Here is a 13,561-nt window from a genome sequence, read left to right as displayed (position 1 = left end):
GTTTTCTAACAGCTCTTTGAAACTGGAAAGGGGACGGAGGCCCATTACTAACTCCAAACTCACCCACCTTCATACATCTTCATTGACAGAGACATTAATAGCAACAGTGAGTTTATACATAAAGAACAAGTGAGGCAAAGGCAAAAGCAGTGTCAATCTGTCTGAGTGTAGGCAATGGTGCTTTGATTATACCCGTACAAACTCTTCAGTCCCTTTTAGTTATCCCCAACTCAGCTCTTAAAGCCGTAGATATTTGCTGTAGAGAACTCAGATGTGATGTAGCCGCTCCAGTAACTCTTTTCACAGTACCGCATTTCAATACTGGGAATGGTTTCTAATCAATTTAAACTGAACACAATACTTTAATAGAACAAGAAGTTTATTACTCCCACTCGGTAGTTCCTGGGGGCTTTGATGTTAAGTCATACATAATTCGAGAAATACCAGGAATCTTCTTAATCTCAGTGACCATCTTTAACACCACCTGTTATAAAACAAAGATCATAAATAGAAGAACCAGGATCCAGTGCATGTCCAACAGACCTAAAAGGCTTGCATTTACAATTAAAATGTGACCAATCTAATATTATCACCTTCTGTGTATACGGCATGGTCTCTGATTAATTTTATGTGGTGAACCTAATTTCCCTCTGTAGACTGAAGTGACTTAACTCATTACTACTCAAAGTGCAATTGCCAGTCTGCAAGTTATGTTTGTTACTTGTCCATAACAAGTGTTTAGAAACAATGATAGCAATTTGACATTGCTGTGACATCCAAGCACGTGGTGGCTTTATATGTTAATGCCAAGGTGTCACAAATTATGTGTGACTGAAACAAACACCTTGGAGGCCACCAAGGTGGCACACGATGCACTGTAATAATAACCACTACCAAGTGTACATGAGGAGATGAAGGCCTGGTCACTTGAAAGAATGGAGATTCGGCAAATGTGAGCCTAATGGAAAACAGCCACACTCCCCAGCCTAGCTATCCAGCTATAATGAGAGCCTTGCATTAGAGTACGGGTGCAGCAGTCCACCTAATAAAAGTTTCACTTTGGTTCTCATTTGCTATTATGCAAATAGCTGCTTTGGAATACTCCAGTGGAGAGACAGATAACAAGAGAAGAGGATGGTGATTAAAAATAGAGTCAGTAATTAAGTAGACCACAAAGCAATTTATGGGTGTCTAGCCATCATGGCGTCAAATCTCATCCTTATTTCTAATAAATTCTTGACTCCCAGGGCTTTCACCTTTTCTTGGAAAATAATATTTATAAATATTATTATTGACAAGATTAGACAGAATTACATGTTAGAGGTGGATACTCTCCACATAGTAATCAGACATCTGAAGGGGTATAATAAATTTAAGGTCTTTTCTACTATAGTACATTAAAGAATTACGTGGAAATTGAAAAAAATAAATAAAAGCCTTTCTTATAAACAGAAAACCAACCCAAGAAATACCAATTTTGGCACAGCCTATTCCATTCACATTATAAAATGTAAGAGATAGTAAAAATGTGTATGAGAAAAAAATATATATAAATTACCTCTACAGGGATTTCATTGCCAGGTGTTGCAGGAATACCAGTCATAAAATCACTAGTAATAAAGGTTCGAATAACCACAGATCTCTGGCATGAAGGCTGCTTCTGAAGTGGGTCTCGATCAAAATGTAATGGTGTCAAAATCACTGGCATCTGGCTAATTTTCCCAGCATACCCTAGAGAAAGAAGTTAACATGCAGAACTAATCACCATACCATGGAAAAAGCCCTCTAACCTAGTTCCATTAAATCTTCCCAGACAGTATCTAAAATCACACACATAAGCATCACAGTTAAGACTGTCATCATACATTGTTCTCAACTACTCATATAATATTGTAAGTAAACACAATCACAAATACAAACAATAGAATTTGATGATTATACTGATGTTACAGTGATACGATTTCATATATATATGTAAAGTCCATTCTTGTTACTTATGGTAGTTATGGTCTATTCTGCAAACACTGAATTAGTGAATACTAAATCACTGTCCCTAGAGGAAATACAGAGTTAGGTTCCTGTAAGCCTCTGATCACAACATTTTCATCAACCAATCAATACATAACCTTGTTTTACATGTTTCTGTTTAAAGACACCTTATTTAATATTATTTAGTATTTAATATTTATTATTCATTAACATTGAACTCATAGCCAAGTACAGTGTAATTCATACATGAACAAAGCTTATCTAACCCATCCATGTATTTTCTCCATAAGGCACATGACAGTCATTCTGTGCTTAGAAACCCAGACAGCGCCTCAGCACTAAGCTTAGGGGACATTTCAAATAGTAAAATCAGAAACAAAAAGCACAGAAGAGCAAAAAATATGGTACCAAGTAGACTGCAAAAAAGACACTTTACAGAATGAAGTGAAACAAAAAAGGTATCACCTTTCATAACAAACTGGGAAACTAGGAGTCAGGCAACTCAAACTTTTTGTCCCTATGTACATGTTTCACAAATGACTCTAAAGGTGAATAATTTTGTATAGCAGGCAACATCACAGAACAATCCACAGAACTGAGTAATAAATATAGAGGCATCTAAAAATTCAAATTTGCATCCTCCTCTAGAAATCATAATGCTACGCTTCCAAATTCTAGTTAGATCATGTAGTGATAAACAAAATGAGCAACTTACCAGACTCCCTGAGAATGTTATGTGCCTCAAAGTCAGCTTGGCGTAAAGTACTGAGTACCCCTGTTGTCAAGAAAGTGGGAGTAACATCTGTAGGAGGTTCTTTAACAGGTGGGCCAAATATATATACAACTCTAGAAGGGGAGGAAATGAAAATGATAGAGAAATTACATTTTAGTAGGAGAAGCAAGGCAAACAGAATATCATTCTTTCCATTTATTCTGAGGTCCTTCTCCTGCCTACTTCCAGTCACCACGTGGGTAGGACAGGATGTAAGATAATAGAAGGGTCTATGTTCTATGTACCTTCCTGAAAGTGTATTCTTTGGAATAATAGTATCTCAGAACGTACAAAGATATATGGAATTATCACAGTTCTCTTTTCATATAAGGTACTGGATAGATGCGTATCCCCCAAACTTCACAGGGCCTGGAATCTACAGGTGAAAATAGGGTCCCAGCAGATGTAATCAAGTTAAGGGAAGGTCATAATTATCAGGGGTAAGCATTAATCCATGAAGGTGTCCTTCTGAGAAGAGGGAAATTTAGAAACAGACACACACAGAAAAGAGAAGGCCATCAAGGCAAAGACGATTGGAGTTATACTGCCACAAGCCAAGGACTGCCAGTAAATACTAGAAACTAGTAAGAGGCAAGGAAGGATGCTCTTCCAGAGCCCTATGTCATAGGGAGCACAGCCTTGCTACCTCACTGACTTCAAATTTCTAGCCTCCAGAACTGTGAGTGAATAAATTTGTTTTAAGCCTCTGAGTGTATGATAATGTGTCGTAGTACCCCTAAGAAATCAATCCACAGAAGTCTGAGGAAACACTGAATCGAACTAATAAATAGGTGGTTTTATGACAAAACTTCAGAAACTGCACTATGCTAATATGCACTAGAAACCTCCAAGATAAGTTTGGGAAATATACTGTAGCTTTACCTGACTACTCAATTTTTTTTCCATACTTTGGGAAACACTGATCCCAAAGATTCTCATCTCCCCATTATTAAAGGTGTGACCAGGGGCGCCTGGGTGGCTCAGTTGGTTAAGCGTCCGACGTCGGCTCAGATGATGACCTCGTGGTTCGTGGGTTCGAGCCCCACATCAGGCTCTGTGCTGACTGCCAGCTCAGAGCCTGGAGCCTGTTTCAGTCTGTGACTCCCTCTCTCTCTGACCCTCCCCTGCTCACCCTGTCTCTCTCTCTCAGAAATAAATAAAACATTAAATGTTTTAAATAAACAAAGGTGTGACCGAAATAGAACCTAGCATCCTACTATTCCCTGCCAAAAGGACTAGCTCCCTACTTCTTTAAGTATCTGTTTAAAAGATAGGAAGATATACACTGCCTATACACTTAAGTTTTATTAACACTTAATAACAGTGCTAATAAAAGTAGCTTATAATAAAAGGAGCAAGGCTTAAGGAAATTAGCATCAGGTAAGTACAACCTGCAGCGTCTTACCACTGGTGGGGAGGATCTCTTCCACAGCCTTCGCCACAGAAACAAGGGCAGTCAGGACATGGACATGAACACATCCTAGCTCTCCCCACTCTGACTTCAGCCAGCACACACTGCCTCTCTTCCCTAGCCCTACCCATCTTCACCGAAGAAAATAAATATCTCTTGGCAACTTCCACGGTGAAGTTTAATTTTTTTTTTCTTAATAAGTACTTGGAATAAAAACAGAGAAGAAAAGAGCATCACATCAAAACCGCCACTACCACCAATTGATTGCCTCCTCCCAAACATATGATAGCAAGCAGGTTTTTGTCCCATGTGTAAAAGCTACACTTCTACTAAACAACATAGTCCTTACAGTTCATAAGTGATCCCTGAGGAAAAAGCAACTAGGAAAAATAATTCCATTTGCTCTTTTCATCTTATTTCTTACAAACAAGAGTGTTCACAGAATGTACAGGAATAGGTGGTCTTTTCCACTGTACAGAACAGTGAAACTGTAGCAGTCCCTCCCTGCACAAAGATTCCATAATGTGAATTAGGAAAATATTTGGCAAAAATAGAAAAAAAAATGTTTTTAATTATTTAAATTCCAATTCCCAAAAAGTACCCTGGCAAAAAAATCTAAAAGTCACCAAGACTCTCTTGAGGGCTTATGATTCATATTTTAAAAGCTATTTTGGGGGTGCCTGTGTGGCTCAATCAGTTAAGCAAACGACTCTTGATTTCAGTCATAATCTCATGGTTCTTGAGTTTAACTCTTGCATTGGATTCTGTGCTGATAGTGCACAGCCTCCTTGGCAGTCTCTCTCTCTCTCTCTCTCTCCTCCTCTGTCTTCCTCTATCTCATCCTCTCTCTCTCTCTCAAAATAAACTTTAAAAAACAAAATCTGTTTTTTTATTTGTTGTTTGATAGACTTTATTTTTTGAGGGGGTGGGGGAAATGTTTGGGAAAGGACGGAGGAACATATGAGGAAAGAAGAAGACAGGCAGAGAAACAAGCATACAAAAGACCAGAGATAAAGTTTATAAAGGGTGAGTGCCCTTTAGCAAAAGAAATATAGAGCGAGAGCTAAAACTTAAGAATGCTGTGAAATGAAAACCAAATACAGTTGCATCAAACTCAGGGAAAGGAAATTTTCTGTAAGAGCTAAAAAATTTATTTAGGCATTACATATTCTCCAGAAGATGGATTATGAACAATTATTTTAACCAGGATAATTATCTCAATTCAAAATAGGGAATTACAAATTTACTATTATTTATTAGTTCTTTTCAGTGTGTTAAAAGTGCTTCTGTATTTGCAGGCCTTAGATCCACTGCAATAACAGGCCTTTTTAGTAAAACGCTGGCTTCCCTGTGACTCCTGCCCATCTCAGCAGGAAATTCTAGAGCTATACACACCCTGCCGGGTGAACACCAAAGGGGAGGTTCTTAATTACTGCAGCAAACTTGAGTAAACTGAAACCTCCAGAATTTTTTTTGGTTGTGAACTGCTTCATATTCATGCAGAAAACAAAAAAGAGTACCCAAGAGCAAAACTGAAACATCTAATCAGCAACCTGGTACTAAAGAAGTGATACTTTTTGAACTTTATAGGAGACAATGCAATTGGGTATTACACATAGATTATAAATCAGCTGTTGGTACACCCAACATAAGAAATTACTGTGCAAATGCAAATTACTGTGCAAAAGAAAAACTGGATCTGAAAAAACCAAAATCAACATAAATTTTACATGTAATTTTAGTGATAATCTGTCCAACATATGCCTATTTGTGCTCTTTGATTTCCCCTGGGATTATAATTAATAAAGTCTCTATTGGAAATTGTATAACCTGTACATATTCCTTCCAGTAGAAGAAACCCTGGGAGAAATCCTGGAAGAAAACATATTATCATAAACCAAGAGCTAATAAGCTGCTAATATGGAAGACAGGTTTTCTTTTCAAGTTTATTTTGATAGACAGTGTGAGTGCAAGTGGAGTGGGGGGTGGGAATGGAGGGAGGGAGGGAGCAAGAGCAAATCCCAAACAGGCTCCACACTGTCAGCACAGAGCCCAGTGCAGGCCTTGAACTCACAAACCATGAGCTCATGACCTGAGCTGAGATCAAGAATCAGACACAATCAACTGAGTTACCCAGCTGCCCCTGGAACACAAGTGTTAAAAGTGCCTTTACTATTTTATATTAGATAAAAAATCCTTCCCTAATTTTCCTTTTGTTTTTTAATGTATTTTATTTTGAGAGACAGAGAGCAAGCCGGGGAGGGGCAGAGAGCGAGGGAGACACAGAATCTGAAGCAGACTCCAGGCTCTGAGCTGTCAGCACAGAGCCTGACACAGGGCTCGAACCCACAGACTGTGAGATCATGACCTGAGCCAAATTGGACACTTAACCGACTAAGCCACCCAGGCACCCCCTCTAATTTTCCTTTAAACAACAATATAAAGCTTTTTAATAAGCCAGTGACTATACTGTGATGAAGGAACAAAACACAAGGTATTATTAGTATCTGTTCAATTGTTATCTGTGTGCATGCCTGGAACTATATTTTGAGTCTTTTGGTCTCTCAATAGTAAGAAGATCTTAAAAAGCACATCTTCCCATTTCACCTCACCGCCTGTCCCCTGCAGAACATACCTGTTAATGTTGTGACACATGCGAGGTATCAGTCTAGCCAGGAAAATAAGAGATTCCCAGTCAGGCTCATCTTTACTGGAGATTCCACACACGTAACTGTAGGAACGACAGTCACCCTGAAAATAAAAATACAATCAATAATTTTTAATGGTTTTACAGAAGTCAAAAGATGATCGGAAAATATTAACAATCATTTTCTTGTCTTTTTTTTAAACGAAAACATGCTTGAATAAAAGCAGATTTAGATATTTCTCTAATGATATAAATAAATCCTAAATTAAAATCCCATATTAACTTCTACCTCAATCAACTCAGACAAAGTATCTTGGTAATTTTAAAAATTCATTCAACGCAGGGGCACCTGGGTGGCTCAGTTGGTTGAACATCTGACTCTTGATTCTGGCTCAGGTCATGATCTCAAGATTCATGAGATCAAACCCCACATCCTACTTCAGATTCTCTCTTTCCCTCTTTGCCCTCCCCTGCTTGAGCCCTCTCTCAAAATAAATAAATAAGTATTAAAAAATAATTATTCAACACATGCCAGAGGCCCACTAGGATTTCATTCCAAATATTTGCCCACCTGTATATAACCAGCAAACTTAATCTGGCAGACAAGATTTGCCCATGTTTTACCTCAACATAATAAAGGCCATATATGGAAAAACCTCAGCTAACATCATCCTCAATGGTGAAAAACTAACAGCTTTTCCTATAAGAGTAGGAACAAGACAAGTATGTCCACTCTCACCACTTTTTTTCAACATAGTACTAGAAGCCCTGACCACAGCAATCAGAGAGGGTAAAAAAATGTTGTCAATATTGGTAAAGAAGTTAAGCTGTCACTAGCTGAAGACAACGTGATGCTATACATAGAAAATCCTAAGGACTCCATCAAATAACTACTAAAAGTAATAAATGAATTCAGTAAAGTTGCAGGATTCAAATTAATGCCCAGAAATTAGTAGCATTTCTATACACTTCCAATGAAATAGCATCAAGAGAAATTAGGAAAACAATACCACTTACAATTATACCAAAAAGAATTAAACACCTATGGATAAACTTAAAGAGGTGAAACACCTAGCTCTGAAATCTATAAAATACTCATGAAAGAAACTGAAGATGACATAGATAACCTGGATTCCATGTCATGAACTAAAAAATTACTATTGTTAAAATGTCCATACTACCCAGAAATATCTCCACATTCAATGCAATTCTTTTCAAGGTGCCAACAGTATTTTTCCACAGGACTAGAACAAGTAATACTAGAATTTGTATGGAAACACAAAAGACCCTGGATAACTAAAACAATCTTGAGAAAGAAGAACAAGGTATTACAATTCCAGATTGCAAGATATACTACAAAGCTATAGTAATCAAAACAGTACGATACTGGCACAAAAGCAGACACACAGATCAGTGGAAAAGAAATGAGGCTAGAAATAAACCCACACTTATATGAACAATTAACCATGACAAAGGAGGCACAAAGGAAAAGACAGTCTTTTCAATTAATGGCGACGCAAAAACTGGACAGCTACATGGAAAAGAATAAAACTGGGTCACTAACACCATTTGCAAAAAGGAATTCAAAAAGGATTAAAGACCTACCTAAATGTGAGACCTGAAAACCCTAGAAGAGAACACAGGCAGTAATATCTCTGGTATTGGCCACAGCAACATTTTTCTAGACATATCTCCTGAGGCAAGGAAAACAAAAGCAAAAATAAACTACTGGGACTACACTGAAATAAAAAGCTTTTGCACAGTTAAGAAAACTGACAAAAAACCACAAAAGGCAACCTACTGAATGGGAGAAGATATTTGCAAACAATATATTCAGTAAGGGGTGAATATCCAAAATATGTAAAGAACTCATACAACTCAACACCAAAAACACCAAATAATCCAATTAAAACATGGGCAGAGGACCTCAACAGTTATTTTTTCAAAGATCTACAGATGGCAATAGACACATGAAAAGATGCATCACTAACCAGTAGGGAAATACAAATCAAAACCACAATAAGATATCCCCTATGCCTGGTCAGAATGGCTATAATCAAAAAGAAAAATAAAAGTGTTGGCAAAGATGTGGAGAAAAAGGAACCCTCATGCCCCGTTGGTGGGAATGTAAATTGATAGAGTCAATGTGGAAAACAGGTCCTCAAAAAATTTAAAATGGAAATGCCATATGATCCAATAATTCTAATGGGTATTTATCCAAAGAAAATGAAAACAATTTAAAAAGATATACACCTCTATGTTTACAGCAGCATTATTTACAATCAACAAGATACAGAAGAAACCTGAGTCCATCAAAAGACAAACGGATAAGGAAGATGTGGTATCTACATGTACACACACACACAGAGAATATTATGTAGCCATAAAAAAGAGTGAGATTTTGCCATTTGCAAAACATGGATAGGCCTAAAGGATATTTTGGAGGTGGGGAATAGACCTAGAGGTTATTTCGCTAAGCAAAGTCTGAGAAAGACAAATACCATATGATTTCACTCATATGTGAATCTGAAAAACAAGTAAGACAGCAGAATCAGACCTATGAATACAGGAACAAACTGATGATTGCCGGAGGGAAGGGTAGTGGGAGGATGGGCAAAATGGGTGAAGGGAGAGTGGGATACAAGCTTTCCAGTTAGAAAGAATAAATCACAGGAATAAGAGGCCCAGGACAGGGAATATAGTTAATGATATTATTACAGGGATATATGGTGACAAATAGTAGCCACATTTGTGGTGAGCATAGCATAGCATATAGAGAAGTTGAATCATTATGCTGTACACCTGAAAATAATATAATGTTGTGTGTCAACTATACTCTCCCCAAAAAAAACCATTAAAAAAATCTGCCCATTAGGTGGATAAAGCATTCCTAAGTCAGAGATAAAAGCAAGTTCTTAAACATTTACTATCAATGAGAGAGAGAGAGAGAGAGAGAGAGAGAGAGAGAGAGAGAGAGAGAGAGAGAATCTTAAGCAGGTTCCACACTTGGCACACCGCCTGATGTGGGCTGGGACCATGGGATCATGACCTGAGCCAAAATCAAGAGTTGGACACTCAAATGACTGAGCCACTGGGTTGAGCATCCAACTCTTGGTTTCAGCTTAGATAATGATCTCACGGTTCATGGGTTTGAGCCCCGCATCAGGCTCTTTGCTGTCAGGGCAGAGGAGCCAGCATGGGATTTTTTCTCTCCCTCTGGCCCTCCCTGCAGGCTCTCTCTCCCTCTCTCTCAAAATAAATGAATAAACTTAAAGAAAATTAAAAAAAAAAATTAAGGGGCGCCTGGCTGGCTCAGTCAGAAGAGTATGTAACTCTTGATCTTGGAGTCGTTGAGTTCGAGCCCCATGCTGAGGGTAGAGATTACTAAAAAAATAAACAAAACTTTAAAAAATTTAAACTAATATAAACAATTTAAAAAAATTCATCAACTACCTACCTATGAGCCAGTATACTGAGAATATGAGAATTCTGACTACATGACGGCTAATTTGATAGTATTATCAAAGTTCAAAACGTACATGCTCTTTAATCTAAACCATGATCCTATAGAAGCATGAATAACTGCTTAAAAATTATAATACTTGCTGAAATACCTATTATAATGAAAAACTGAAACAGTTTAAATGTCCACTGGTAGGGGGGTGATTAAATTATGGTATGCCCATACATGGAATGCAAGGCAATAGTTAAGAATAATCATCTACCTAGGGGCGCCTGGGTGGCTCAGTCGGTTAAGCAGCCGACTTCGGCTCAGGTCATGATCTCATGGTCTGCTCTGTGCTAACAGCTCAGAACCTAGAGCTGCTTCCGATTCTGTGTCTCCCTCTCTCTGTCCATCCCCTGCTTGTGCCCGCTCTCTCTCTCAAAATAAACATTAAAAAAAAAAGAAAATAAAGAACAGTAATCTACAAGGGGGTCCTGTGTGGCTAAGTTGGTTGAGTGTCTGACTCTGGCTCAGGTCATGATCTCACAGTTCATGAGTTTGGGTCCTGCACTGGACTCTCCACTGTCAGTGCAGAGACCACTTTGGATCCTCTGTCCTCTCTCTCTGCACCTCCCCTGCTCCTGCTCTCTCTGAAATAAACATTTCTAAAAATGTTTTAAAAAGAATAATCTACTTGTAATGACATGTAATAAGAAGTCCATGATGTCAAGTTAAAGGGAAAAAGGTGACAAACAATGTGCACCTATAATTCCCTTTTACTTTTTAAAATAAATGTTTCTGTAAGAACGCATACAATGCAACTGGAGAAAAGGAGGAGGGAAAATTACTCTCTAATGTACTGCATTTTGACCTTTTTGTTTTTTACAAGTATGGTTCATTTTGGTATTTAGAAAATAAACTTCATTGCTGTAGTAACTATGAATTATGATTTTTATCTAGTCTTCCAGGGGTTTCATCTTCAAAAACATAAAACACTAAAATAAAGTAAGATATCTAACAAAAGAAACTTTTATTTTGATGGAAAAAGTAGTGGAACCTGAATAAGCTTCATTTTTAAAAAAGAATTCATCCAACAAACTGCCTCAAACATCTATTCATAACAGTATATCTATAATGCTTATCTAAAAGCAGGAGTAGTGAACTAATTCAATTCATCTTCCTGCCTAGCAGGCGTTAGTATACAGAGACAGAAATTCTCTGTAAGAGATCCACTTAGGACTGGAAAAACTTTTACAAATGAATTAACTTGTCTGTTGTTTTTGTTTTTGTTTTAATAGTAGGGCAATAGCTGACTGAAGTATCAAAACATAAATTTCAAAATCAATCTGTAGGGGCGCCTGGGTGGCTCAGTCGGTTAAGTATCTGACTTTGGCTCAGATCATGATCTTGTGATTCGTGAGTTCAAGCCCTGCATCGGGCTCTGTGCTAACAGCTCAGAGCCTGGAGCCTGCTTTGGATCCTGTGTCTCCCTCTCTCTCTGCCCCTGCCCCACTCACATGGTCTCTCTCTCTCCTTAAAAAATAAACATTAAAAAAAAAAAAAATGAATCTGTTTATGATAAGATAACCAAACACCACTGAAGGAAAATTATTTCTATAATTCCAGAAAGGGTTCTTTTAATAGTGATTTTTTAAAACATATATATATATATATATGCTTTATATATATATATATGCTTTATATATATATAAATATATATACATATCTTACAGATATAGCCTTTAAAAAGAGGGGAAGAGGGAACAAGGTGGGTGAGAGAAAACAAGTTCAAAATAACTGGACCAATCATTTGAATGAACTAAAACATTTTAAGGGCAACAATAAATTTTTACTGTCGCATTTACAAACAGAGCTATATGGATTCAAGAGAATAAAGAATTTAAACTGATGATTCAGATTCATGTACTTCACAAAAAGTATACTTCCTAGTTTTAGATGAATAATCTATAAAACAGAGTTAATTTCATTCCATACCCAATGGCCCCAAAACTGGCACTCAAACCATTTTGAGTTGAACTACTGACACCTTTTCTACTTCTCACTTAACCACAAACCCTAACCGAAAAGAAACTTCCCTCTACTCTACCCTCCCAAGCTTTTCCCCAGAAACTCACTTGAGGATCATAAAAAGAAGAACTTAATAGAATTTATTTATCAGTAGCATTTTAAAAGTGAAAACCAGGAGCACCTGGCGGCTCAGTCTGTTATGTGTCCAACTCTTGATTTCAGCTCCGGTCATGATCTCACAGTTTGTAAGTTCAAGCCCCCCAGTCAGGCTCTGTGCCTACAGTGTGGAGCCGGACTGGAATTCTTGCTCTCTCCCTCTCTCTCTCTGCTTCTACCCTGCTCACTCGCTCTCTCTCTCAAAAAAATAAATAAAACATTAAAATACATAAAAATGTATTTCCACACATTTCCACACCAAGAAGCATACAGGACGACATGACTTCCTGGTACCTGCCCTTCAAGGCAGAAGCAAGCAAGCCAACTGGATAGCAAATCACTGTTCAAAGTTTTACTTTTAGTTGGAGAGGGCAGATGTTCCTAAACTACAAAATCTCAGCCTGAATTTCTACTTCCTATAACATTATTTACTCCATAAACATTTACATTTCTAAATTTGATGTATAAACTTACTTTCATATTTCTTTTTCCTAAGTCATTCCTATTTCAGTAACAATGGAAAGAACAAACTGCAGAAAGTTTTGTCACAGGTCAGTGGATCCACACAACTCACCTGCACACCTACAGTTTTAATTGGCAGCAGGAAGGCATTCAACGAATGCATACTTGTAATCTGCATCAGCTTCTCCTGATCCTCTTCTGTTGTACAAGCTTTGACTCTTTGTAATAGTGTATGTGGCTGAGAAAACCAAAATAGATTATTTCTTAGAGTTTCAAGAAATAAGGTATTCTTTTGGTATCTATTACTCGCTTATGTATCTACACTTGCTGGTTTACAGCAATAGATCCTATTTGATATTTCTCTTTGACCTGTGTGTGTCATACAATATATCAGAATTCCACTCCTAAGGGCCAGGGCTGTGCAAAGTTAAGTATCAGGGTGAGAAATACAGAGTATATACTTTGAGGATTTAATCTTCATCATCAGCCAAGGACATACCTCACGTGACTCAAACTTTTTCCTCATATTAAAACTTTTTACCATAGTTACTTTTGCCTAAAATTAGTATTATCTTCACCTGTTTCCTTTTTGGGTGTATTTGCCTGGTATATGCTCCTTCATTCTTTTACTTTCATTCCTTCTATCTCTAA

At 37.5% G+C, this 13,561-nt stretch overlaps 1 protein-coding gene across 5 annotated transcripts in view; it reads right to left on the bottom strand.

The window, feature by feature from the left end:
- Positions 1 to 361: 361 nt before the first annotated feature.
- Positions 362 to 13,561, bottom strand: part of GMPS (guanine monophosphate synthase) — an 85,709-nt gene continuing 72,509 nt past the window's right edge. For all 5 annotated transcript variants that reach the window (XM_077750087.1, XM_077750084.1, XM_077750086.1 and 2 more), the window contains 5 exons: positions 13,023 to 13,148; positions 6,808 to 6,923; positions 2,705 to 2,835; positions 1,559 to 1,731; positions 362 to 484 (listed from right to left, as the gene is read on the bottom strand). In XM_077750087.1, the coding sequence (XP_077606213.1) occupies positions 383 to 484; positions 1,559 to 1,731; positions 2,705 to 2,835; positions 6,808 to 6,923; positions 13,023 to 13,148 (648 nt within the window). In that variant the 3' untranslated portion in view covers positions 362 to 382. The remainder of the gene's footprint in view (positions 485 to 1,558; positions 1,732 to 2,704; positions 2,836 to 6,807; positions 6,924 to 13,022; positions 13,149 to 13,561) is intronic.

Source organism: Crocuta crocuta, unplaced genomic scaffold (assembly GCF_008692635.1).
Source record: "Crocuta crocuta isolate KB4526 unplaced genomic scaffold, BGI_CrCroc_1.0 scaffold19, whole genome shotgun sequence".
NCBI classification, from domain to species: Eukaryota; Metazoa; Chordata; class Mammalia; order Carnivora; family Hyaenidae; genus Crocuta; species Crocuta crocuta.
This window is presented reverse-complemented; position numbering and strand designations above follow the sequence as displayed.